The 27,703-nt window shown below is 42.6% G+C and overlaps 2 protein-coding genes across 4 annotated transcripts in view; one reads left to right on the forward strand and one right to left on the reverse strand.

The window, feature by feature from the left end:
• Positions 1–618, reverse strand: part of LOC137261106 (protein kinase C and casein kinase substrate in neurons protein 1-like) — a 31,016-nt gene extending 30,398 nt beyond the window's left edge. Inside the window, exon 1 of one of the 2 annotated variants that reach the window (XM_067798784.1) lies at positions 551–618. The gene's annotated coding sequence lies outside the window, so the exon portion shown is untranslated. The remainder of the gene's footprint in view (positions 1–550) is intronic. The other variant, XM_067798783.1, reaches the window with a different exon arrangement.
• Positions 619–2,660: 2,042 nt separating this feature from the next.
• On the forward strand, positions 2,661–18,654 carry LOC137261415 (uncharacterized). 2 transcript variants are annotated; one of them, XM_067799161.1, is made up of 6 exons: positions 2,661–3,741; positions 12,160–12,202; positions 13,792–13,981; positions 14,095–14,312; positions 14,987–15,101; positions 15,612–18,654. In XM_067799161.1, exons 1-6 carry the CDS (start codon positions 2,858–2,860, stop codon positions 15,764–15,766), a joined length of 1,605 nt encoding a protein of 534 aa, XP_067655262.1. In that variant the 5' UTR covers positions 2,661–2,857; the 3' UTR covers positions 15,767–18,654. The 2 variants fall into 2 exon arrangements, with proteins under 2 accessions (XP_067655262.1, XP_067655263.1); XM_067799162.1 differs by having other exon boundaries at positions 2,669–3,741; positions 14,987–15,137.
• The last annotated feature ends 9,049 nt before the right edge of the window (positions 18,655–27,703 follow it).

Genomic DNA, 27,703 nt, shown 5'->3' on the forward strand with positions numbered 1-27,703 from the left:
ATTGTTTAGTAAGCTTTAAATACATATTATTTCAAAACATCCCTCAGAAGGAAATCGAAATATTGGAGTCAACAAGCACTGACTGTACTAGTAAACATATTCTTGCAAAGCAGTTTCTTCAGTACAGTGATGTCGGGTTTGACCTAATATAGATCTGGGCTCAAGTCATCTTCACATAAACCTCGGATGACTTTAGTAGCAGCCTGATAAAGTTGTGACTTATTGATTTAGATATTGGTCTCAACGGCTATCCCTTTAAGAATGTAGAATAAGTGGTGAAAAGTCAACTACTGACACGTGTGGTTTCTTATTAACAACCGCGCTGTAATAGGGATCTATTACAAGAAGGAATCCAGGTGACATGACAGGCAGAGGCAAGATGGAAGGAAGTGAGGTACGGCTGTCAAAATTCTAAACATGACGAGTTATACAGTTGACGAAGAAATCATGTCATTTAGATTCATGCAAACACAGTACCTTCTAGACTTCAATTTCATGTAGCACATGAATATTAACACTCACAATCATACAGTTACAAATTATGCATCACCTGATCTCTGTCCTGAGAAAGCAAGTCCAATATGTCCGTACGATGGGTGGAAGATCTCCTGCCTTGCTCTCAAGTAACAGCCAATACAATTGGTTCGCCTCTGTTAGACGACTGTTGATTGGCCCATAGTTTCTTGCATGAATGAAGATGGTCACGACAAGGACTGGAGAAATATGCCACATCTAGGATATATTCACAAGAAATGAGATTACGTCCGCGTATATAGTCAGTGTCAAACTTATGGCCAAACATTCATGCGCTAGGTTACTATCGCCATCAGAAATACACCTAACCTGGAACGTGTACAGATTATACGTCCGAAAGTGACAAATTTCATGTTAATTTGTAGATCTAGATACAATGTTTAAATGTACCTACAGCTAGTACAGTATGTTTCTATATATCATTACACATTTTGGTTTTACACCTTTGATTGAGGTTTCGAGTATAATCAAATAAAAGCGGAGAGAGTTCGAGAAACGTGTCCTTTTTTATCAGACAAACAGTACATCTCAAGTGAAAGGCCGTAAATGTGTGCTGAATAACGGCGTTGTGTGTGTGTGCTTGCGTGCGTGCGTGCGTGCGTGGGCGCAACCTACTTCTGGCTGTTGGTAGCGGAAGTAATAATTCCTTTCATTGGCATCTGAGCAGTCTGCCATACAGACTTTGAAGCAAATATATCCGAGAGAGCGTACGCAAGTCTAAAACCTATGGCTAGTGTAAATATGAAAATGAAAAATGTCTGGGGTTCCTTTTCACTATATTTTATCTTTTGTACTATGAGCTTTTTCTATGAAAAAAATGTTCATTTTAGAGTTGTTAGAAAAATTAAGACATATCGCATAAATATGCGAACATCTTAGAGTTCTCCTTTTGTTTCCATTCTAGGCAAGACGAAACAACACTGAATGTAGATATTTCTGGTAACAGGCCATATTAGTGTCTAGCTTGACCAGAAGGATTCCCCAAGTCGATTTACATTAGACAGGCAAAGATGGAACTGTCCCTGAATTGTAATTCAGCAGGTATGGGGTGCGTGAGTTTTGTTTTTCGTCGCTTATAGCAGGGAGCCCATATAGAAGTTGTAGAGTATATCCCTGCTTTAAGTAAAATTCCAGCAACATCATAGCGGTGGATACCAGAAATGGGCTTCAAACATTGTACCCATGTGGGGACTCGAACCTCGGTTCTGCGTGACGAGCGAACGCTTTAGCTTCTTGGCTACCCCACAACCTCAGAGATATGAACTTAAGTAGCATACATGCATTAGACAGGGTGACAACATTTGTCACATCACACAACAAATTCTGGTAAGCATGGCTTCTTTATTATGGATCTTTATTTTAAATGTTCATGGAGTCAGTCGTACGAACCCTATGCTTATGTCTTATGCAAGCCCTACAATACGCAGGGATATGTCACCCAACCATTGTTTTGAAATATGGAGGATAAACCTCACAATTCTTGCACTTGTAATGTAATTACTGAAAATACATGACAATATGTCAAGAGATAAAATAATAGTTTGTTACATATGATCGTGTGTGTGTGTGTGTGTGTATGTGTGTGTGTGTGCGTGCGTGCATTCAACATGGATACCAACCTAAAATTCGACCTTTTGGTGTAGATCGAGCGTGTGCTCTTATGAATAGAAACTGACTGTGTATTTCATTGGTGGTGGGTGGTGGTGTGGTGGTTTGTTGTTGTTATCTGTTTGTTCATGACTAAATATCACATTGAAGCAGGGAGCCTATATGGAGCCTATATGCTGTTATATATATTAATTTATTAAATACATTCCACATAATTATCATCAGTATCCATTTCTTAACATTTTTGTGTATGGATATTATGTTTAAATCTTATTAACAAGAAAATCGGAACTGCTCTCCTTCGTATCCGTGAATGTCATTACTAATAACAACTCGGTGTATTAAGAGATTGATTCGCTCTGTCACGATAAGGACGGTGTACAAACACGCACGGGCACCTGCTCGATCTGAGAAAAACGGGACCTGTTATGGCATGTCGCCTTGACAACAGCCAACCAGTGATGCTTAATTCAAACCTCGTGACAAACGACATCCAATCAGCGCACGGTATTTTGAACGTAGTACGTTTCTTTGTCCCTTAGATTGACCAACAGAATTTTACTACTTTACTACAACTGGAAACTTTACTACTGCGTTTCTTGTACTTGGCAAATGGGCATCTACTGTGATTACCTGAACCCAGCATTGACGTAACAGGACTTGATATACCACAATACTGAAATTCGCCGTTTGTGAGACCTTCCATTCAACTTGTATGGAAAATTCTTATGTGTGGAAAACAAGTAAGAGAGGATCGGATTTATTAAAACACTACAGCCCTCCTGTCCAGCCACATCTCTCTTACATGCTTCTCTGTGAATTACTGAAAATGGATATATATAATCACAATGACCCTGACCATTTGTCAGTAATGGACATGATGGATGATCGAAATGATCTGGATAGTTTGTTTCTGAATTCCGACAGGCAGGATTGTGGCTTGGATCCAAAGTTAGACACGGTGTCAGTAATTCCTGATCTCGATGCAATGGACACTGGTGTTTCAGCTTCGAGCGCATTCGGGGAATTTGACTGGATTCAAGGTCTCCAAAGTGCGGCACTTGCACAGCTGCAGCAGTTATCAGAAACTGAAAACACCGATCCGAATCTTCTTGTAAATCCACAAACTGCCATTCCAGTGCACCTGCAACAACCAGCCCATACGCAGACAGTACGTGATGCTATGTTGACTGAAAATCTTAACAATGTGAGTGTGATCGTGACGAGTACCCCAACAACAACCTTATCCCTTGATTCCATAGGATCGCAGAATACTGTGTTTACTACTCAAAGTGGTTTTGCAGTTTCAAATCAAAACAAAAATGTACTGTCTCCGTCAGAAAGCTCGCCTGTATTGGTTGGCCATCTACAGAATGGAATCCGTCCACGGACACACATAACAGTTAACTTGCCCCCCGCACCTGGACAAAGCGTCTGTATATCTACTAATGCACATACTAAAAAAGACACGGACAATAATAAGCCGGCAGAGAAAGTTTTCCCCAAACCAGTCTATTCCTACAGTTGTCTCATTGCCTTGGCTTTGAAAAACAGTCAGAATGGCAGTTTACCTGTCAGTGAAATCTACAACTTCATGACGTGAGTATATCAAGGTCAAACATTATCTTTTTCATGTATAAACCTAGTAAAGTGAAGATCTATATGTGTGAAGTATGCCATTCATCTGTACATAGCCTGTTATCTAAAACTTGTTATGTGCTGTCATGTTGAATTTATATGATTTAATGCAATATTAAATATTCACAAAAGCCAGATTCGAACTGATATGTTATGACTGCCTTCCAGTCATAAAAGGGAAATGTGTGCAACCATGGTATGTGCACACACAAAGGCAGAAGGCAGGTTAGCCTAATGCTTTGAGTGTTTGCTGGTCACGCTGAATACCCATGTTTGATTCCCCACATGGGTACAGTATGTGTGTGTGAAGCCCATTTCTATTGTCCCCTTCAGTGGTATTGCTTGAATAATGCTAAAACAAGCATAAAACAAACTGACTCAGTCATGTTATGACTTCAGTCACGTCAAAATGTCAGGAAGAACAATATCTTCATTCTTTTAGAATCTCCATCTTGTTTCTTGCAACTCCTGTCAAATGTTAGTTCTTTTTTTTGTTTTTGTTTTGTCCATTAACATATGATCATGAATTCACATATGATCATGAATAATTCATCTAGGCCTGCTTAACAGGTGTTATTCGGCCTCAAGTTCGCAGGAAATTGACAGTAATAATTCCAGTTTAAACTTTGAATATCTAACACATAGTCTGAATAAATTTAATTTTGATAGCAACACATAAATACATTGTAGTTGAAAAGGAGCCTACAAGTGAGAAGGAAAAATCTGAACCAGAAGAAAATTAAGACTTAATTGCTTCATTTATAGTGCTTTAGAAAATAATGTGGTTCAGGGACTGTCAGAAGCACTGGGGTAATTGAAAGTGGGACCTTACAATAAAGGCAATGTATTACTTTGACTTGAGTAAGTGGGGTCCATTGGGAACATCCAGTACTTTATTTTCATTGTACTTGCTGGCATTAGGAATGTCCTGTAGTAGCATATTGAAATGGTGTAATTTGCATAAATATAGTGCTAAGGGATCTTGCTTAAAGTTCCTTTTTTTCAAATTCTGAGGGTTTAGGAAATTTGTAATTCAAATAACAGGGGCTTGTATTGCTGAAAATAATACATCCTTGGTCCAACAAGCCTACACCGATATCCATACACATATTCCTTCTTTATATGTGTATGGATATCGGTGTAGGCTTGTTTATGTGTATGGATATCGGTGTAGGCTTGTTTATGAGTATGGATATCGGTGTAGGCTTGTTGGACCGAGGACGTATTATTTTCAGCAATACAAGCCCCTGTGATTCAATTTTTACCATCATTTACTGCAGACTTGGGGCAGAATATCAACCTCTGTGCAGATATAGATAAATCCCACCGAAAGTATAAATGTTCCATACTTGAAAAATTATGAAGTTTGAACATGATTCATCCTCTGGAACATAAATATGATTGTAGTTGTAAAATATGATGTAATGGACCTAAAACAAATATATGCCTTGTACACAAAACCCTGATTATGCACTGATTTGTTCAAACCTTAGAAGAATGTGCTGACAGTCCCAGGGATGTTGACGGTTACAACTAAACCATTTATTATTAGGGCCAGAAGTACCTAGATGGATCCCTTTAGTGTAATTGTTAGGTTCTGATATTCAGTCACAGAGGTAATTACCCAGGGATTTATGGAATAAGAATTCCTGAGTCCTATATGCATAAAAATTGCCAAAGGGTCACAGAAAAATTTCAAACCTGTAAAAATTCCAGTCAAGCAACAATAAGTCAGTGATCACTGAGCTTGCTATCGGTATCATTTGCATTTGCATTTTTTTAGCAAATAATGGTCACTTAACACACTGCTCACATAACTGCAACAGAGAACAAGTTGGTTCAGTGCATATGTGCCAAACAGGGATCATTTCCTGAAGTGAAATGGCGATAAACTGTCATCTACTAATACAGGTAAAGGTATTATTTTAACTTGATAAATACCAGTATGCAGAGGTACTTATCATGCTGATTGCCTGATATATGTTACGCAATACGAAAAGATGCTGATACCACTTAAAGGACTTTGCTACCTATTTTCAAGTCAGGTAACAAGCACTTGCTACTTCTTTGAAAAGTTACTTTTAAACACTGGCTCATGCTGATGTGGCCAAATGGCCACTCTGCCACGAAGGACCCAGAATCTACGCTGGGTCTCTGCAAAGAGATTATCTGGACTGTATGGAAGAGTTTCTGATTGTGATCTCTGATAGTCATGGATCAAGATCTGTGGGATGCTTGGTATTCAAATCCAGGGATTTAGCTCAACAGAGTCTGCAACACATGGATCAAGTCATGTTCTGGCTTGTACTCAAGATCAAGTTGAATCTACTATTGTGTGGTATTTCTTTATGAGACTTAAGGCAATGAAAGTCTTGTGACAAGCATTGTTGTTGTACCTCACGATACAGATAGTATTGCTGAGAATTTTCATATTTCGATACAAATGCATATATTGCGATATGCATCGCAATATATTGCAAGATTTTTTAAAACAAAAAAAACTACTATACTAGAGTCTTGACTTATAGATCAAAGACACAACAAAATCAACTTGCTCGATTAAGCTTCAATAAAAACCTTCAATCCTGACAAACTAAAAATGTAAATGATATTTGGTACAAATAACATGAGGAAAAGAACAATTTGTGTAAAAGGGAACATCTTATGATATCTGAATGTTACACAGTTTTTTGAATGCATGTCAGTATACCAGTTTTTGACTAGCGTATCAGAAAATGTATCATTTTCATGTCTGAACCTGTTATATTGCACAGCCCTATCATTTTGCTCAACATGTTCAAGAGTCAGTGTCTTAGTTTCCTCTGTAAGAGCTGCCCTGTCAAGCGCTCCATTTACATCAGAGGCGAATACTCCCAGTCATACTACGTCGGGATAAGCGAAGTGTGTGCCTGTATCACAATCGTTGACAAAATTGCAGATTTCTTTAGTTCTGCTGGCTTGCCACAAATCATTGATGGCGGTTCAGGCTATTCATCTGCTATCTGCTGGAAGAAGGCAGGTCCATTTCTCCATCTATATTCTTCCACAAGGTCTTTAATACTCGAGTGATATCATCTTGCTTTTGCCATGCGTTCACATACCTCGAGCAAAGTATGTCAGAGTCTGAATTTCAACTACCCTGGTTCCAACGAATACCTTATACTTCCAAGATTCAGATTTTAATAATGTGAGAACAGTAGTAGAGTCACTCCATAGGTAAGTAGCTTAGATTGGCAGTGTTGTTTAACACTGCAACAGTTCTGCCAACTGAGCACCTGTCAGAACTGTGCACAACTCTAAACATAGTATTTGTAACTGTGCAACGCTACAAGCTTGGATCTCGACATGTAGCTGACATAAAACCTTACATGTCTATCCTCTGATCGCAAATAAGCAACTGATCCATATAATGTTTTGGATGCAGATGATGTGTAATTGTGTAGCTGAATTGTCTGGATTGAACCCATGGGTAGTGTAGCACCTTGGGAGAGCAGTCAGAAGGATGAGTCCCAGCTCCCTTTCCCATGCAGGCCACCTGTCACAAAGTTGTCCATTTTGAATGGAATCATTCCAGTTTCTCTTATCCATAAGTCTTGTAGTGTGACCTTGGCTTGTCCAGTGAACGTAACAGATATCCGATGGGGTCATATTGGTTTACCAGCGCCTTGCATACCATTCTTATAGTTAAATTGGGGTAGTCTACGTTATTGTGTTTGTAGGTAAGTTCATCTGACTTACAGTCCCAGAGTAGGCCCACTTTAGTCCTCTAGGGTCAACCTGTCCAAAGTTAAGCCACAAGTCTGCAGCCTCAGGCTTTGCTTCAGCAGGGAGATCAGCAACATCCTCAAGACGGTCACTAGTCCACTGTCTTGAAACAAGTAGCATCATGAGAAGGTAAAAGTGGGACTGCATAGTGACTTACACCATCCACCTCAATTCTTGTGGTCTGAAAGTCCAGTATTTCCAGTGCCATCTTGTCTCACTTGGAGTGAATGAGCTGTTTATTCAAACAGGGAAGACTGTCCAGTTGCCAAAGTCTCTCTACACAAACTGAGATACTAAAAGCCCAGTCAAGTCTGGTTCAACATGCAAGTATACTTCATTTGCCCTATCATCATTGAGCGACCTTGGACATTTCAGCCAAGGTCGGTGTGAACACAAGGATCATCTGAAGGACCAAAGCGTACAGTCTCTATAGCCAAGGTCAGCTTTGAGTTGTTGGATCCTACCACTATGCTGCATATCTCTATGGGATATGTGTACTCTCACATGGATAGATTGTCTGCAGTGAAGGCATTCAATGTCAAACCTAGTGGCTTGCTGGTCTACTGATGAAATCTGGAGTTTCCATCAGTGTACTGATTCATGACATGTTGTTGTAAGGAGAATGGAATCATGATTCCCAGTGAGTTGAAGCTTCTGAAGTGTTGATTTCAATGTCGTAGTGGACAGCACTGGTAGCCAGTACACCGGAGGACGTCTGCACAGGGGATGAACAGCACTGGTAGCTGGTGCACCAGAAGACATCTGCACTGAGGATGAACAGCACTGGTAGCTGGTACACCAGAGGACGTCTGTACACAGGGTGAACAGCACTGGTAGCTAGTGCACCAGAAGATGTCTGCTCAGATGGTGAACAGCACTGGTAGCTAGTGCACCAGAAGACATCTGCATGGGCTGGACAGCACTAGTACATTCATCATGCATACAATCCTGGTTCCCATTTGTTCTTGTTAGTCCTTGTGTTCTCATGAGCCCTTCTCAGTGTCTTTAGAATTTCCATTTCAGTCTCTTCCTGTGCCTTTTGGTCAATGTCATCAAATCCTGATAATTCCTCCTGTGAACGTATACCCTCCTGAAATCATCTTTGTAATTCTTCTAGTTTAGATAATTTCTTTAGTTTTTTAAACCTTGCTGTTTGCTTGTCTGTGAGGTCATAGAAGTTGCAGACCCTTGGGGGATGTTGCCAGATATTGATGATTTTTTTTCATTTTCTGTTTTGTTAGTTCTTTCACTTGTTTTAGCCGATTTTGATTTTGGTTCTACAGACTTTCTGCTGTGAAACACAGACTTCCTTGATTCTACTGACTTTCTGCTCCTGCCTGCATTGTTCACAGATTTGATACTTTCTACTGGTTCCTTATCATTCAAAGATGGATTAGATAATACATAGTCTTTCCTGAGGTGGTAGGGTAACTTACTTTCCCTCTGTGATTGTCTTACCATTGCTGTTAGATTTTGAGAGGCTTTGTCTTTTGACTCCATTTTCCACTAAACATCTGCCTTGATTGACCACGAAAACATGGTGCAGGTTTGCACTGGACCAGGTTATGTTGAGTGGTTGAAAGGACAACCATCGTCAGGTACCACTGACTTGCATGGTATAATCTTATGAAGGGTACAGAGAGGCTAGCACCACATGGATGCCGCCAAGTAGTTTTGGAGCTCGGGGGAAAAAAGTCATAGGAAAAACAGTCATGACAAAAAAATACATAGGAAAAAGTAATATACTGAGTCCAAAAAGAAATTTCACATTCTTTCTTCAGGGCACTATAAAAGAACAAGAGATGGTAAGACGGTTAAATTGTTATTTCATTGTTGAGATCTGTGTGATGTACTCGATACACTGACAGTGCCACAATCAGTTCCATTAGGCTACATTGCCATTCCAAACATGTGTTTATGGAATGTCAAGTCACAAGAATAAAAATTTGAAATTTCTCAGTTCAATATTGTGTATGGCCGCCCCCAGCATTTACCACTGTCGTCTCCTCATCGACTGCCTGATGCTCATGAACACGAATGACCAGAAGTCGGGAACGGTTGTTCCCACAGAAAGCACCCCACTCCATGCAACTTCCGTCCCCAAATCTGTCGACTTCCTGTACACAAGATTGGGCATACCATTCACGCCTGACTCTTACGGTAAACCTGGATTCAAACCGGCAAAGATGACTCCAATCCAGCCTCTCTGGGTCCATCGGAGGTGATGTTGGGCCCACAGCAGATATCGATACTGATGAAACGGTGTCAATAGTGGCCCACGATATGGATGTCGAGAATGGAGATTGGCCCCCCGCAACCAATTTCGAATGGTCTGTGACCTCTAAACCTCAGCCCTGGTTCATGTAGCCGGCAGAAATCTGTCATGTAGGTGACATAGGACGATTTGCGGTCTTCTGCTTGTGACATCACACATGGACCCGTGACAAGTGGACCCAACCTTTGGCGATCAGAAGTGATGCCAGTTTGTTGTAGACGACCTCGCAGGTCTTCAATAACAGATCTGCCCGCTTGTGACATGCCAACAGTAGGTTCATTTGACAATTGTGGCATTTAAAGTACTGTTAGAACTGTGGCTTAAAAGTGTTTTTTTTTTTTTTTTGATTCTTGAGGCCAATGCAAACACTTGCAAATGAAGGAAACTTTGATGCGAAGATCACATGATCCGACTGCATGTGCAAAACCTGATTTGGCACTAGCATCATTTGCATATGACGGACACAAATACTTGGTACTCATCATTTGCTAGTATCTGTCCTGGTAAGGTATCATTGATCAATTCAGTTAACCCATTTAATTAGAGTACTGAAGCCCAATTAGCATTTAAGCTAATTATCAATTAAGCAGTGTGAATTATCAATTAAGCGGTGTGAACAGCATATGGTCAGAAATGGGACTTGCGAAAATCGGACTACCAGAAATGGGACAATGTGCTCGACAAATTAAAAGGTCTGATAATCTTAGTACCAGAAATAGGACTAAATCTGTCAGAAGGTCTTTGAAACCAATGTAAACAAAGGATCACTACACAAATCAAAATAGTGTTAGGCTGAATAAAAAAAAGTTACAGGTCACATGCAATGTAAAACACAACTTTGCAGATTCTGATACCTTTCGGTATGCACTTACTGAAGCAAATCAAAAATGCCATTTCAACCTTTTCAGTTGACAAGAAAAATGTGATGAAAAAAAGCCTGCAAAATCGAGTTCAAATGATTCACTAATTTCTGCCCTAGCGGTTTCAAGAGCTATGCTGCAGTGCGCTCATAACGCATGTGCAGTGAATAGGTTCGCAGATCTTGAAACAGTATGCCTGCACAGAGTTTGAGGTCGTGAGCAGTAGTCTAATCTTGGTTGTGTACATAAACAAGTAAATAATCTACCTGTTATATCAAAAAGAAAGAGAAAAACATTTCTTAATCAGCAATGCATTTTATATATCACGAATAAGTGATAACTCTGTTTAATTATGTTTGATTTTTTGGTTACATATGAACTTGCATGTTTCTTGGGCATTGGCATGTCACTTTTATTTGTGCACATAAAAATTTTTTATTTCCATATTGAAAAAATAATTTTGACTATGCTGCATCCCAATCATCCATTTGTCCACTAAGAGAATGAGTGTCTGTAAGAATGAATGTCTGTAAGAATAACTCAATAACATGTGCTAAACTTTCCAAGCTGAGAGCAAAAAAATCAAATTATGTTCCACCTCATCACATTTTTTCTATGAAATTTTTTTGAAAAAGTCATGCTGCCATTGTCACTTTTGAAAAAAATGTGTCCAAGAAACATTTAATTACTTTTATGTAGCCTTACATGTTCAAGGATATTTTGACAGTGAAGCTAAAGCATACACGTTCAAGGTTATTTTGACAGTGAAGTTAAAGCATACATGTTCAAGGTTATTTTGACAGTGAAGTTAAAGCATACACATTCAAGGTTATTTTGACAGTGAAGCTAAAGCATACACGATCAAGGATATTTTGACAGTGAAGCTGAAACATTCTATCAACTGTAGACTCCGAAAAACTAAAAGAGCTAAGAAATATGTACTCTATATTGAATGGACTATCCAAGATGTGACAAATCATCACATCTCTGTGGCATGTGTCAGAGGCACTTTGCTGGACACACAGAAATATGGGTTGGAGATTGTACTCCAAATTCATCTGACAAAAGTAACCCTTCCAGTTTGATTTCTCTTCCCTGATCTCCCGTCCCCCCTCTCAGTGCAGGAATGCTTCATGCTCATTGCAAATGTAGAATTAATCAAGATTTTATTGAGAAAATGGCACATGCACTACTGTAAACACATTCGTTTACTGGAGATGTTGATTTCTCTGAATGGAATAAGGTCAACTTGATTACTCATTGGGTAAAAATATTCTTTCAGTTTTAGGTCTGTGCAACTCATCTGATGTGAAGCTTCAAGTGATGATATCTTAACATTGGAAAACAATTTCACCTGTGACTTTATCCTGCCAATAAGACTATCTTCTATATATCAAATGTAATATTATACTACAATCATATATAAGTTCAAATGTGCAATTCAATGTATATTCAGTTTGTTTTTCGCGTATCTTTCAGGGAAAATTTTCCATATTTCAAGACTGCTCCCGATGGTTGGAAGGTATGTAATTTCCACTGGTCTTATTCATTGAGCTGATGATCTATCTAGGAGTGGCCTGAGCCAAGGTTTTCAAAATGATTTAGCTCTGAAACAGCGATGCATTCATTATATAGAAATAGCAGACTGTCTTAGCCCAAACTGATCCAAGATAGATGCGGGATTGTGACGAAAGTCACTCTGATATATGCATGTTGAACAATGTATGTATTGAAGGATTAGGTTTGGATGTGTGGGAAAGTTTTTGAGGTTTGATGAGGATGTGTTTTGAAGGGTTAGTTTTGGACGTGTTGGGTAGTTGTGTATTGAAGGACTAGTTTTGGAGGTGTAAGGGCGGTGTGTATTGAAAGACTAGTTTTGTAGGTATGAGGATGGTGCGTATTGAAGGACTAGTTTTGGAGGTGTGAGGATGGTGTGTTTCAAAGGACTAGTTTTGGAGGTGTGAGGACGATGTGTATTGAAGTACTAGTTTTCGAGGTGTGAGGACAGGGTGTTTCAAAGGACTAGTTTTGGAGGTGTGAGGACGGTGTGTTTTGAAGGACTAGATTTTGAAGTGTGAGGACGGTGTGTCTTGAAGGCCTAGTTTTGTAGGTGTGAGGTAGGTGTGTATTGAAGGGTTAGTTTTGGACATGTTGGGTAGGTGTGTATTGAAGGACTAGTTTTGGAGGTGTGAGATAGGGGTGTATTGAAGGGCTAGTTTTGGAGTCGTGAGGACGGTGTGTTTCAAAGGACTAGTTTTGGAGGTGTGAGGTAGGTGTGTATTGAAGTACTAGTTTTCGAGGTGTGAGGACAGGGTGTTTCAAAGGACTAGTTTTGGAGGTGTGAGGACGGTGTGTTTTGAAGGACTAGATTTTGAAGTGTGAGGACGGTGTGTCTTGAAGGCCTAGTTTTGTAGGTGTGAGGTAGGTGTGTATTGAAGGGTTAGTTTTGGACATGTTGGGTAGGTGTGTATTGAAGGACTAGTTTTGGAGGTGTGAGATAGGGGTGTATTGAAGGGCTAGTTTTGGAGATGTGAGGACGGTGTGTATTGAAGGACTAGTTTTGGAGGTGTGAGGTAGGTGTGTATTGAAGGGTTAGTTTTGGACATGTTGGGTAGGTGTGTATTGAAGGACTAGTTTTGGAGGTGTGAGATAGGGGTGTATTGAAGGGCTAGTTTTGGAGATGTGAGGACGGTGTGTATTGAAGGACTAGTTTTGGAGGTGTGAGGTAGGTGTGTATTGAAGGACTAGTTTTGGAGATGTGAGGACGGTGTGTATTGAAGGACTAGGTTTCGAGGTGTGAGGACGGTGTGTATTGAAGGACTAGTTTTGGAGGTGTGAGGACAAATTGTATTGAAGCGCTGGTTTTGAAGGTGTGAGGTAAGTGTGTATTGAAGGACTAGTTTTGGAAATTGTCAGGAAGGTGTGTATTGAAAGACTAGTTTTGGAGGTTGTCAGGAAGGTGTGTAGTGTAGGCCTTGTTGAAGTGTGAGGATATTGTTGCTTTTGTAAGACATCTGCCTTGATAATTTTTAGCTTTGTAAGAAGATACTAAGAAAATTGGTACAATTTTGTTTTTATAACAATATGGTGCTGCTTATGCAAAATTTTCAGAATTCTGTACGGCACAATCTTTCTCTGAACAAGTGTTTTGAGAAAGTAGACAATCCCAAACTGAGCAGTAATGCCAAAAAGGGATGTCTGTGGGCTCTCAATCCAGCCAAGAAAGACAAGATGGAGGAAGAAATAGCCAAAGGGAGCAAGAAGGACCCAGTCGCTTTACACAGCAGCATGGCATACCCGGGTGAGTCAACAAATAATTTGTGTTTATGTTCGTATACGAAATAAAGAATCAAGTATCATTTTGTTCTACACTTCATGATGATACGTCATGCTTATTCTTTTTCTGTGACACAGAGAGGCTTGAGAAGATTGAGCGAGGTGAAGCTGGGCTACACATGGAGCCAACCACACCAACAGCTCGACCACCATCTCCATGCACCCCGTCAGACACCACTGCCAACTCACACACACCAGCCAAAACTGATGATCTTTTCGCATCAGAACTTCGTGATCTCAATGTTCTTGACTCCAACTTCACCCTAGATCCATCTCTGTCAGATCTTGCCATGCAGGTAATCCATGTTGCTTCTTGCAGACAAGTCCAGTGGGTATGGTCGTGATAGAATGGTGGGACCATTTCCAGGGGATAAGGCTGACTGGTTTGAAGGGGGCATTTCTGATATGGAGATCCTTATTTGTAGCATGGTTTGTTGCCTGCTTTTCTGTTCTAGATAGAATGGTAGATTGTAGGAGTACTGGTTCTTGCCTCATAACTCTTTCTTAATGTAATGTTATGTTTATCTTGAGTCAGATGTTTATTTTGAGTCAGATTGGGTACCTTGAGTCAGATTGGGTACCTTGAGTCAGATTGGGTACCTTGAGTCAGACATGTACCTTGAGTCAGATTGGGTACCTTGAGTCAGATTGGGTACCTTGAGTCAGATGTGTACCTTGAGTCAGCTTGGGTACCTTGAGTCAGATTGGGTACCTTGAGTCAGACATGTACCTTGAGTCAGATTGGGTACCTTGAGTCAGATGTGTACCTTGAGTCAGATTGGGTACCTTGAGTCAGACTGGGTACCTTGAGTCAGACTGGGTACCTTGAGTCAGATGTGTACCTTGAGTCAGATTGGGTACCTTGAGTCAGATTGGGTACCTTGAGTCAGATGTGTATCTTTAATCAAATGTGTATCCTGGTCCAAATGTCCATTCTGTGTGAGATTCAGCTGAGTTGTTTGTGTTGCAGCATGGACTGTGGGATGATGATCTTGCAAATGACCTCAACATTGACATGAGCCCCCATGTTGCTATGGCAGCAGTGGGATCACCTGTAGCATCATCAGGCTCCTCCAGCAGTTCAGGTAGCGCCTTGTCCTAGGATCAGCCTAGGTAGCGGGGTAATTTTTTTTATTGACACTGATCATGACCGACAACACTTGCTACAGTTTAAAGATATGTACTTAGAGAAAGAAGTAAAACTGCTGAGAGCACAGTGTCGGATGGTTTTGATAAATAATTCTTACAATCGTACCATTTTTGTAATGTAAATCATGAAAGTAGTACTGTCTTGAGATTGCTGTTTTCCAGATGTTTTGTTGTATTAAGTATACTGTGCGGGTTTGATGTGTTGCTGTTAGGCAATGATTCAAGGTCAAGCAAGTTGTACAAAATGTACATTAAGAGTACAGATATACAAATGATAATAATTCTGCAAATAGAATATTCCACATAAACTGATAAGCAGGTTTAAATTGTACAACAGATAGCTGGAGAGTGATTGAAACACATGCAGTTGATAACCTTTTCTGATTGTGAACCTGTGACATGCTGATGAAGAACAGAGGTGATTGTTTCATGACCCTGTGTTGCAGTGTTTGCTGGTCTGCACGGGGCCTCCTACCATGGGACATGTGTGTACACCTCTAGTCCAGTTGCTGGGATGCGGTCACCATCACCAGGAACACTGACCGCAACGCTGCTCAGTCTAACCACACCAAATCGCACACTGTCTGCTGCTCAGACCTAACTGGATGGCCATAATGCTATGCCATTTAATTCCTTAAAGTATTTCGTTTTGATCTCTTAACATGCATTTTGAAATACATTTCACCATTTTACTGCCATTTTATCATTTGAAACACTCCCAACACATATGTTCTGAGATAATAACATCAATGCTGAACTGCAATATTATCCGTTTATAGCCTTTTTCAAAGTTTGATTGTACATTTTGTTCTAGTTGATCAATGTTTTATATTTATTTAATGTTTCTGCTCTAGTGCTGTGTTCGAAATTTGGCATGAAAGTCTTTGGTCATTTTCATAACCCTGTTCATTATCTCTAGGGTCACTGGACTTGTGAACATCCTCAAGCTGGCCAGATCAGCATGATGTGAGAATTTACACCAGTCTAACTGCATTGTACTGGCATAAGTTCACAATTTGAGAATTTACACCAGTCCAGCTGCAGTGTATTGACGTAAGTTCATGATAGTCTAGTGCAAGGAGGGTACTCACATGAGGGAGAATAGTGTAAGGACGGTACTCGCTTGATGGGAATACGTTAGTGAGAGGAGTTTATTCATCTGAGAGTTGGGACAGTAGTGTAAGGTAAGTACTTGCTTGAAGGGGGTGCTGTAGTGTTAGGAGTGGTCTTAATTAATGTGTAGAATTACGGACTTTGAGAGAGGCAACTGACTGAGGCTGGATTTCTGCATTGTGTGTGATACAATAATTAGCTAATAAGTCGAATGTGTTCATGTTTTTGACAGTATTGATAAATTTAAACCATGTACTGTACATAGTGAAATTCATGGATCAGCAGATTGATATGATTATGATAGTCAGGGCCCAAAAGGTATCATTAAAATGATGAACTATTTTAGGAAAGAAGTTGAATTATTATGGTAATAATCTGAGTACATAACATTTGTTATCCACATAGACTATATATGAAACAGTTAAGTTTAACTCCAATCAAAAACAATCATATTCAAAATCACATATCCTACAAAGATTTATCAAGTGTTATACAAATAAGCTGTAGGACACTTTGACAAGTAACTAAGCTGTGTCTTGCTTGCAGTATTACTATTAACTGTCAAGATTACCATGGACAACTGTTATAACTGTATGTGGGGAACATGAGAAGCTCTGTCACAGCCCAGCTCTCCATCACAGTGGTTATTGTAAGCTATGTTACATGCATCATTTTTTTCCAGTCATGTGCACTGACCATAACATAACAAGATACTTCAATGTTGTGGAGATACAAACATGTCACAGTCTTGATGTACACAAGGAACCCATGCATTTTCTACATAAAGTTTTCATTTCATAATTTACAGTACCTATTTATTTTGGTGCATGGAAGATCATAGGTCTTATCCATCTGAAGAGCTACAGTTTTATGTTGTGAATGTTTTGTAAATAGATATCCATTGCTGTCAAGTTTATACTTTGTTTACAAACATTTTAAATGTTATGTATATGAAGAAAACCTATTTATCCTACTGTTACATGTTGTTGATGTATAGTGTATGTTGATGACCTCAACAAGATTGGACTTAATAAAGTCAGGCTCAACATTTTCTTTGTCCTTTTTACTAGAAATAGTTGAGTCAAGATTCTGAATATTTTGTGTATTATTCATGATGTGTGTTTGTGACAGATTTTTAAAGACATAATTTTTTAAGCATTTGTCTTGGTAACTATTTTGAGATTCAAACTAGGAGTTTATGTGAGTGGATTTGCTCACATTTATTCTTGATGCTTCTGCTGACATGTGGCCTTTCTAACTAGTATGTGGATTATACCAGTTTTTACTCTACAGTTTTATGTTTTAGATCAGCACAGTTAATCTCAAATCATTTTTGTTACTGACCTCAGTGTAGCTTCTGATATCAGCTGTTCTCACTGGCATGAACATATCCCCTATCACAGCTATGCTAACTGTACCTCTTTGATGCTCCTCTATGAAAATGTAAATTTTGACCACTGAGCTACTCTCAATCTCATGATGTTTTCCTGATAGATTTAAGATCAGCATTATGCATGAGAAAACGCATGCAACATGGTTTGTTGATAAATACACTCAAAATGCAAACATTTGTCAGACAGTTACTTTCGATTGTGAGTACATATATGTTAGAACATTCAACCAAATGTCAAGCTGAAAACTGAACCTGTGAAGGACTTTTAGACAGTATTCTGATTAGTGGTGGCAGCCCAAAAATACCAGCCCCAAAGCTCCTCTGATATCACCATTGCTCTGTTGTTTGGCCTTGTAGTGTTTATAGTCATGCATGATTTTTGAGTCAAACTTTCATCATCACATCATCTGAAAATGTCTTCTGTTGTGTGTATTTAGCTTGTTGTTCATGTTTTCAGGTTTCAAACAATCTTTGACTCACACATCTTGCCCAAAGAGTATAAGTCAGTTTCTGTGAAATGATGAGGTGCACCAGTCAGACTGTACTGTATTGTTATATAATCATAGTGCTTTTATTGTCACTGTAACCTGGTTTCTGTTTCTCTATTTTCATTTATTTGTTTACAAGGGAGACAATGCATGCAGGCAATGTGTGGTGATGGCAGCAGTCGTACAACTGTTGTGCATCCCAGTAGTCCAAGACGACATTGTTAAGTATTTGTTATGTATTTTATCTTCCAACTAGTAAAGAAGTCTCATGACTAATGTAGTTTTTGCTGTATATCTGAAAATTATCTGAAATGGCAACGATTTCAAATGTGATGTGCCTTACTTTGTGTTTTGTCATTCCATCACCTGTCATACATGGTTGTAAATTGCATCACTGCCATTTGGTTGTCCTTCCAAACAGTGTTATCTAAGTGGAAAACGTACATTATTTATGTACATAATGTGTGAAAAATATCAATAAAATCTGAATCTGAAGCATGTATGTTTCTTTCACTATATTACTTGTGAATGGTGACACATCAGTATCGCCTGAGAAGAGAATGATGCTTAAGAAATCACATGGGCCTGAAATATGCTACACAAAAGAATCCAAGGAACACTTTTTATGATAAAGAAAACACACATGATTGGTAGGGTAGGGGAAGGGGGTGAGGTGGGGGGTTATGATCAATTCATTGCAGAAACTAAATCACATGAATTCAGCTCAAACACAAGCAGTGCATGGGCATCTGCACCTTCCACCATGATAGGGGTCGCTTGCAAAAGTCACTGGAACTAGAGTTCTCCAGTACCGCCTGTGTACCTCTGCTGTCACCCTCATCTCGCCAATCCAACAAGATTCTGAAGAGTGTCTTGGGGAATAGCTTACCACTCTTGCTGCAAAAATTGCAACAAAATGTGCAGTCTTTACAGGGGGTGGATGCTTGATATTTACACATTGCCCATACACGTCCCACAGGTGTACAATGGGCCCTAGATCGGGTAAATAGGCCGGCCTCTGAATAGTGTTAACATTGTTTTGTTGCAGAAAGTCAATAACCACTGTGTGGTTTTACGTTATCGTCCTGCAAAATAGCTGCTTGACCAACATTTTTTAGGGATGTACGTGGTTGTTGATTACATCAGCCGCGTTGAGAATTACTGAGAAAATGTGATCCAAAATATATATACTACTCACAAAAATCCAACATTGATAATTTTTGGTCCGACGGTTTTAGTTCATATGCTGTAGAATTTACAGAGACTGGGTGCAAAATGATGATTTCATTTGATCGATAACTGGTAATGGTTTAAAAGTCATGTAATGGTAGAACGATAAACCACTAGAAGTTTGAGGTTTCGAGGTTGGAAATAAGTCATTTTCCCCGCAATTATGAGCTGCAAGTGGAGGTTTCCATAGGTCGTATTCTCCAGAATACACCACAGTCTGCCAGTGTACGTGATAGTGCAAATCTCCCTGAACAGCATGTACAAATTTCCCCAATAAGGAACGTATAGAACACAGATCAATCAGATGTTGAAAACCATGCCTGAACGTCACCGTCTTTGCTGACAGGTGAGAGCTTTTGAGTGGATCCAGGAGGGTATTGCCATACGAGAGTCTTCGAGAAGACTTAATGTTTCACCCTCGGTTATTCACAGACAATTGGTTAGTTTCGAAACTATTGGAGAAGTCCTTGGAGAACGTCGCTCTGGTCGTCCACGAATAACAACTCGTTGACAGGACAGATTCACCGCCATCACAGCGTTACGGCAAAGAAATGTCAGTGTAAACACAATTATAAGTCTTCAAAATGCATACAACGTCGATGTCTTTGATCAGACAACCAGGAACCGTCCGCGTGAGAACAATGTAATTAAAGTCATGACGTCAAACTGTACGTCCACCGCTGCTTCCACATCACCGAGCTAACCGTTTAACATGGGAAAGAGGCTATTTGCGTTTGAACAGGTGTCAGTATCACATTCTGACCTGTCTATGTTTACATTATCAATTAACTTACCTGTAAAATACTTCAATGTGTTGGTTAATGACTGTTTAACAAGTTTCCGTGTCGCCCTTTCACGGAAATTAAAGTATTTTACATGAAGGTACTAGGTAAGATAGTATAAGTTGTATGCTTTTCTCGAAGGTAATACGGTGTGATGTACTCCTCTTTGTAGCATTGTCATCCGTACCCTACACAATGAATAGCATTACCACAGAACATATTTTAGTCGTTTCACACTGGAATTCTGTATACTACATACATCAAGTAATGAGACTCGTAATACTAAACACATGACGTGTTAAATTACCAGCCACAACAGACTGATACTCTTGATGCTCCATATACCAAATGTTAAGCTACCAGCCACAAAAGACTGATACCTTTGATACTCCATATATTAGATGTTAAATTACCAGCCACAACAGACTGATACTCTTGATGCTCCATATACCAAATGTTAAGCTACCAGCCACAAAAGACTGATACCTTTGATACTCCATATATTAGATGTTCAATTACCAGCCACAAAAGACTGATACTGGTGCATGTGTTTAGCGTCATGTTTTGCGTTATTCCAGCTTTTTTGTTTGTTGTAAAATTACTGCCACTTTTAGGCAACAGTATTGCAGATGGCCTCCTTTTATCATAGGAAAAACCTAGAATTGGTTCAACGCTTATGCTCTGAATATATGTTATTTTCAAAGAAACATAATTCCTTTAAAATTTAAGAGTATCCCCAGTAAGAAAGGAGATTCAGAACGTGAGGAAATCTAGACTAGGTATAGGACTTGAACATTGCAGAAAGTGTTGGACGGAAGGCACAATGGACCATTCGGCGTGACGAACCAACACCTTTACCGCTGTGCTAAAGTACATTTAGACTGTAGTGGGGACCACAGTAAAATACATGTAGACTGCAGTGGGGGACGAGGGAAAGTACGTGTAGACTATAGTGGAGGAAAGTACGTGCTGACTGTACCAGAGGACGGGGGAAAGTACATGAAGACTGCAGTGGGGTACAGGGGAAACAGAGGAAAGTACATGCGCATTGTAGCAGGGGACGGGGGAAAGTGCATGCATACTGTAACCTGAGACGGGAAAACTACACGTAGACTATAGTGGGGAACATTTGAAAGAGCATGTAGATTGTAGTGGAAAACGGGGAAAGTGCATGTAGACTGAAGGGAAAAAGTACTTTTAGTCCGTAGTGAGAGACAGGAGGAAAGTACATGTAGACTGTAGTGAGGGACAGGGGGAAAGGACGTGTAGACTAGAGCAGGGACAGGACAAAGTAGATGAAGACTGTGACGGGGGACTGGGGAAAGTATGTGTAGACTGTAGTGAGGGGCAGGGGGAAAGTACGTGTAGACTATAGCAGGGACAGGACAAAGTAGATGAAGACTGTGACGGGGGACTGGGGAAAGTATGTGTAGACTGTAGTGAGGGGCAGGGGGAAAGTACGTGTAGACTATAGCAGGGACAGGGCAAAGTAGACGATGACTGTGACGGGGGACGGGGTATGTGTAGACTGTAGTGAGCGGCAGGGGGAAAGTACGTGTAGACTATAGCAGGGACAGGACAAAGTAGATGAAGACTGTGACGGGGGACTGGGGAAAGTATGTGTAGACTGTAGTGAGGGGCAGGGGGAAAGTACGTGTAGACTATAGCAGGGACAGGACAAAGTAGATGAAGACTGTGACGGGGGACGGGGTATGTGTAGACTGTAGTGAGGGGCAGGGGGGAGGTACGTATAGACTATAGCAGGGACAGGACAAAGTAGACGAAGACTGTGACGGGGGACGGGGTATGTGTAGACTGTAGTGAGGGGCAGTGGGGAGGTACGTATAGACTATAGCAGGGACAGGACAAAGTAGACGAAGACTGTGACGGGGGGCGGGGTATGTGTAGACTGTAGTGAGGGGCAGAGGGAAAGTACGTGTAGACTATAGCAAGGACAGGACAAAGTAGATGAAGACTGTGACGGGGGACTGGGGTATGTGTAGACTGTAGTGAGGGGCAGGGGGAAAGTACGTGTAGACTATAGCAGGGACAGGACAAAGTAGACGAAGACTGTGATGGGGGACGGGGTATGTGTAGACTGTAGTGAGGGGCAGGGGGAAAGTACGTGTAGACTATAGCAGGGACAGGACAAAGTAGATGAAGACTGTGACGGGGGACGGGGTATGTGTAGACTGTAGTGAGGGGCAGGGGGAAAGTACGTGTAGACTATAGCAGGGACAGGACAAAGTAGATGAAGACTGTGACGGGGGACTGGGGAAAGTATGTGTAGACTGTAGTGAGGGGCAGGGGGAAAGTACGTGTAGACTATAGCAGGGACAGGACAAAGTAGATGAAGACTGTGACGGGGGACTGGGGAAAGTATGTGTAGACTGTAGTGAGGGGCAGGGGGAAAGTATGTGTAGACGATGGAAGGGACAGGACAAAGTAGATGAAGACTGTGACGGGGGACGGGGTATGCGTAGACTGTAGTGAGGGGCAGGGGGAAAGTACGTGTAGACTAGAGCAGGGACAGGACAAAGTAGATGAAGACTGTGACGGGGGACTGGGGAAAGTATGTGTAGACTGTAGTGAGGGGCAGGGGGGAAGTACGTGTAGACTATAGCAGGGACAGGACAAAGTAGACGAAGACTGTGACGGGGGACGGGGTATGTGTAGACTGTAGTGAGGGGCAGGGGGAAAGTACGTGTAGACTATAGCAGGGACAGGACAAAGTAAACGAAGACTGTGACGGGGGACGGGGTATGTGTAGACTGTAGTGAGGGGCAGGGGGAAAGTACGTGTAGACTATAGCAGGGACAGGACAAAGTAGACGAAGACTGTGATGGGGGACGGGGTATGTGTAGACTGTAGTGAGGGGCAGGGGGAAAGTACGTGTAGACTATAGCAGGGACAGGACAAAGTAGACGAAGACTGTGACGGGGGACTGGGGAAAGTATGTGTAGACTGTAGTGAGGGGCAGGGGGAAAGTACGTGTAGCCTATAGCAGGGACAGGACAAAGTAGATGAAGACTGTGACGGGGACGGGGTATGTGGAGACTGTAGTGAGGGGCAGAGGGAAAGTACGTGTAGACTATAGCAGGGACAGGACAAAGTAGATGAAGACTGTGACGGGGGACTGGGGAAAGTATGTGTAGACTGTAGTGAGGGGCAGGGGGAAAGTACGTGTAGACTATAGCAGGGACAGGACAAAGTAGATGAAGACTGTGACGGGGGACGGGGTATGTGTAGACTGTAGTGAGGAGCAGGGGGGAAGTACGTGTAGACTATAGCAGGGACAGGACAAAGTAGATGAAGACTGTGACGGGGACGGGGTATGTGTAGACTGTAGTGAGGGGCAGAGGGAAAGTACGTGTAGACTATAGCAGGAACAGGACAAAGTAGATGAAGACTGTGACGGGGGACTGGGGAAAGTATGTGTAGACTGTAGTGAGGGGCAGGGGGAAAGTACGTGTAGACTATAGCAGGGACAGGACAAAGTAGATGAAGACTGTGACGGGGACGGGGTATGTGTAGACTGTAGTGAGGGGCAGAGGGAAAGTACGTGTAGACTATAGCAGGGACAGGACAAAGTAGATGAAGACTGTGACGGGGGACTGGGGAAAGTATGTGTAGACTGTAGTGAGGGGCAGAGGGAAAGTACGTGTAGACTATAGCAGGGACAGGACAAAGTAGACGAAGACTGTGATGGGGGACGGGGTATGTGTAGACTGTAGTGAGGGGCAGGGGGAAAGTACGTGTAGACTATAGCAGGGACAGGACAAAGTAGATGAAGACTGTGACGGGGGACTAGGGAAAGTATGTGTAGACTGTAGTGAGGGGCAGGGGGAAAGTACGTGTAGACTATAGCAGGGACAGGACAAAGTAGATGAAGACTGTGACGGGGGACTGGGGAAAGTATGTGTAGACTGTAGTGAGGGGCAGGGGGAAAGTACGTGTAGACTATAGCAGGGACAGGACAAAGTAGATGAAGACTGTGACAGGGGACTGGGGAAAGTATTTGTAGACTGTAGTGAGGGGCAGGGGGAAAGTACGTGTAGACTATAGCAGGGACAGGACAAAGTAGACGAAGACTGTGATGGGGGACGGGGTATGTGTAGACTGTAGTGAGGGGCAGGGGGAAAGTACGTGTAGACTATAGCAGGGACAGGACAAAGTAGACGAAGACTGTGACGGGGGACTGGGGAAAGTGTGTGTAGACTGTAGTGAGGGGCAGGGGGGAAGTACGTGTAGACTATAGCAGGGACAGGACAAAGTAGACGAAGACTGTGACGGGGGACGGGGTATGTGTAGACTGTAGTGAGGGGCAGGGGGAAAGTACGTGTAGACTATAGCAGGGACAGGACAAAGTAAACGAAGACTGTGACGGGGGACGGGGTATGTGTAGACTGTAGTGAGGGGCAGGGGGAAAGTACGTGTAGACTATAGCAGGGACAGGACAAAGTAGACGAAGACTGTGATGGGGGACGGGGTATGTGTAGACTGTAGTGAGGGGCAGGGGGAAAGTACGTGTAGACTATAGCAGGGACAGGACAAAGTAGATGAAGACTGTGACGGGGGACTGCGGAAAGTATGTGTAGACTGTAGTGAGGGGCAGGGGGAAAGTACGTGTAGACTATAGCAGGGACAGGACAAAGTAGATGAAGACTGTGACGGGGGACGGGGTATGTGTAGACTGTAGTGAGGGGCAGGGGGAAAGTACGTGTAGACTATAGCAGGGACAGGACAAAGTAAACGAAGACTGTGACGGGGGACGGGGTATGTGTAGACTGTAGTGAGGGGCAGGGGGAAAGTACGTGTAGACTATAGCAGGGACAGGACAAAGTAGACGAAGACTGTGATGGGGGACGGGGTATGTGTAGACTGTAGTGAGGGGCAGGGGGAAAGTACGTGTAGACTATAGCAGGGACAGGACAAAGTAGATGAAGACTGTGACGGGGGACTGCGGAAAGTATGTGTAGACTGTAGTGAGGGGCAGGGGGAAAGTACGTGTAGACTATAGCAGGGACAGGACAAAGTAGATGAAGACTGTGACGGGGGACTGGGGAAAGTATGTGTAGACTGTAGTGAGGGGCAGGGGGAAAGTACGTGTAGACTATAGCAGGGACAGGACAAAGTAGATGAAGACTGTGACGGGGGACGGGGTATGTGTAGACTGTAGTGAGGGGCAGAGGGAAAGTACGTGTAGACTATAGCAGGGACAGGACAAAGTAGATGAAGACTGTGACGGGGGACTGGGGAAAGTATGTGTAGACTGTAGTGAGGGGCAGGGGGAAAGTACGTGTAGACTATAGCAGGGACAGGACAAAGTAGATGAAGACTGTGACGGGGACGGGGTATGTGTAGACTGTAGTGAGGGGCAGAGGGAAAGTACGTGTAGACTATAGCAGGGACAGGACAAAGTAGACGAAGACTGTGATGGGGGACGGGGTATGTGTAGACTGTAGTGAGGGGCAGGGGGAAAGTACGTGTAGACTATAGCAGGGACAGGACAAAGTAGACGAAGACTGTGACGGGGGACTGGGGAAAGTGTGTGTAGACTGTAGTGAGGGGCAGGGGGGAAGTACGTGTAGACTATAGCAGGGACAGGACAAAGTAGACGAAGACTGTGACGGGGGACGGGGTATGTGTAGACTGTAGTGAGGGGCAGGGGGAAAGTACGTGTAGACTATAGCAGGGACAGGACAAAGTAAACGAAGACTGTGACGGGGGACGGGGTATGTGTAGACTGTAGTGAGGGGCAGGGGGAAAGTACGTGTAGACTATAGCAGGGACAGGACAAAGTAGACGAAGACTGTGATGGGGGACGGGGTATGTGTAGACTGTAGTGAGGGGCAGGGGGAAAGTACGTGTAGACTATAGCAGGGACAGGACAAAGTAGATGAAGACTGTGACGGGGGACTGCGGAAAGTATGTGTAGACTGTAGTGAGGGGCAGGGGGAAAGTACGTGTAGACTATAGCAGGGACAGGACAAAGTAGATGAAGACTGTGACGGGGGACGGGGTATGTGTAGACTGTAGTGAGGGGCAGGGGGAAAGTACGTGTAGACTATAGCAGGGACAGGACAAAGTAAACGAAGACTGTGACGGGGGACGGGGTATGTGTAGACTGTAGTGAGGGGCAGGGGGAAAGTACGTGTAGACTATAGCAGGGACAGGACAAAGTAGACGAAGACTGTGATGGGGGACGGGGTATGTGTAGACTGTAGTGAGGGGCAGGGGGAAAGTACGTGTAGACTATAGCAGGGACAGGACAAAGTAGATGAAGACTGTGACGGGGGACTGCGGAAAGTATGTGTAGACTGTAGTGAGGGGCAGGGGGAAAGTACGTGTAGACTATAGCAGGGACAGGACAAAGTAGATGAAGACTGTGACGGGGGACTGGGGAAAGTATGTGTAGACTGTAGTGAGGGGCAGGGGGAAAGTACGTGTAGACTATAGCAGGGACAGGACAAAGTAGATGAAGACTGTGACGGGGGACGGGGTATGTGTAGACTGTAGTGAGGGGCAGAGGGAAAGTACGTGTAGACTATAGCAGGGACAGGACAAAGTAGATGAAGACTGTGACGGGGGACTGGGGAAAGTATGTGTAGACTGTAGTGAGGGGCAGGGGGAAAGTACGTGTAGACTATAGCAGGGACAGGACAAAGTAGATGAAGACTGTGACGGGGACGGGGTATGTGTAGACTGTAGTGAGGGGCAGAGGGAAAGTACGTGTAGACTATAGCAGGGACAGGACAAAGTAGACGAAGACTGTGATGGGGGACGGGGTATGTGTAGACTGTAGTGAGGGGCAGGGGGAAAGTACGTGTAGACTATAGCAGGGACAGGACAAAGTAGACGAAGACTGTGACGGGGGACTGGGGAAAGTGTGTGTAGACTGTAGTGAGGGGCAGGGGGGAAGTACGTGTAGACTAGAGCAGGGACAGGACAAAGTAGACGAAGACTGTGACGGGGGACGGGGTATGTGTAGACTGTAGTGAGGGGCAGGGGGAAAGTACGTGTAGACTATAGCAGGGACAGGACAAAGTAAACGAAGACTGTGACGGGGGACGGGGTATGTGTAGACTGTAGTGAGGGGCAGGGGGAAAGTACGTGTAGACTATAGCAGGGACAGGACAAAGTAGACGAAGACTGTGACGGGGGACTGGGGAAAGTATGTGTAGACTGTAGTGAGGGGCAGGGGGAAAGTACGTGTAGCCTATAGCAGGGACAGGACAAAGTAGATGAAGACTGTGACGGGGACGGGGTATGTGGAGACTGTAGTGAGGGGCAGAGGGAAAGTACGTGTAGACTATAGCAGGGACAGGACAAAGTAGATGAAGACTGTGACGGGGGACTGGGGAAAGTATGTGTAGACTGTAGTGAGGGGCAGGGGGAAAGTACGTGTAGACTATAGCAGGGACAGGACAAAGTAGACGAAGACTGTGACGGGGGACGGGGTATGTGTAGACTGTAGTGAGGAGCAGGGGGGAAGTACGTGTAGACTATAGCAGGGACAAGACAAAGTAGAT

Source organism: Haliotis asinina, chromosome 14, assembly GCF_037392515.1.
Source record: "Haliotis asinina isolate JCU_RB_2024 chromosome 14, JCU_Hal_asi_v2, whole genome shotgun sequence".
NCBI lineage: Eukaryota > Metazoa > Mollusca > Gastropoda > Lepetellida > Haliotidae > Haliotis > Haliotis asinina.

Bases quoted from the DNA above. Each gene is read 5' to 3' on its own strand.
- LOC137261415 (XM_067799161.1), top strand. From the start codon at position 2,858: ATGGAAAATTCTTATGTGTGGAAAACAAGTAAGAGAGGATCGGATTTA. The intron at 3,742-12,159 runs GTGAGTATATCA...CGTATCTTTCAG, and splicing joins GAAATCTACAACTTCATGAC to GGAAAATTTTCCATATTTCA. The intron at 14,313-14,986 runs GTAATCCATGTT...TTTGTGTTGCAG, and splicing joins TGTCAGATCTTGCCATGCAG to CATGGACTGTGGGATGATGA.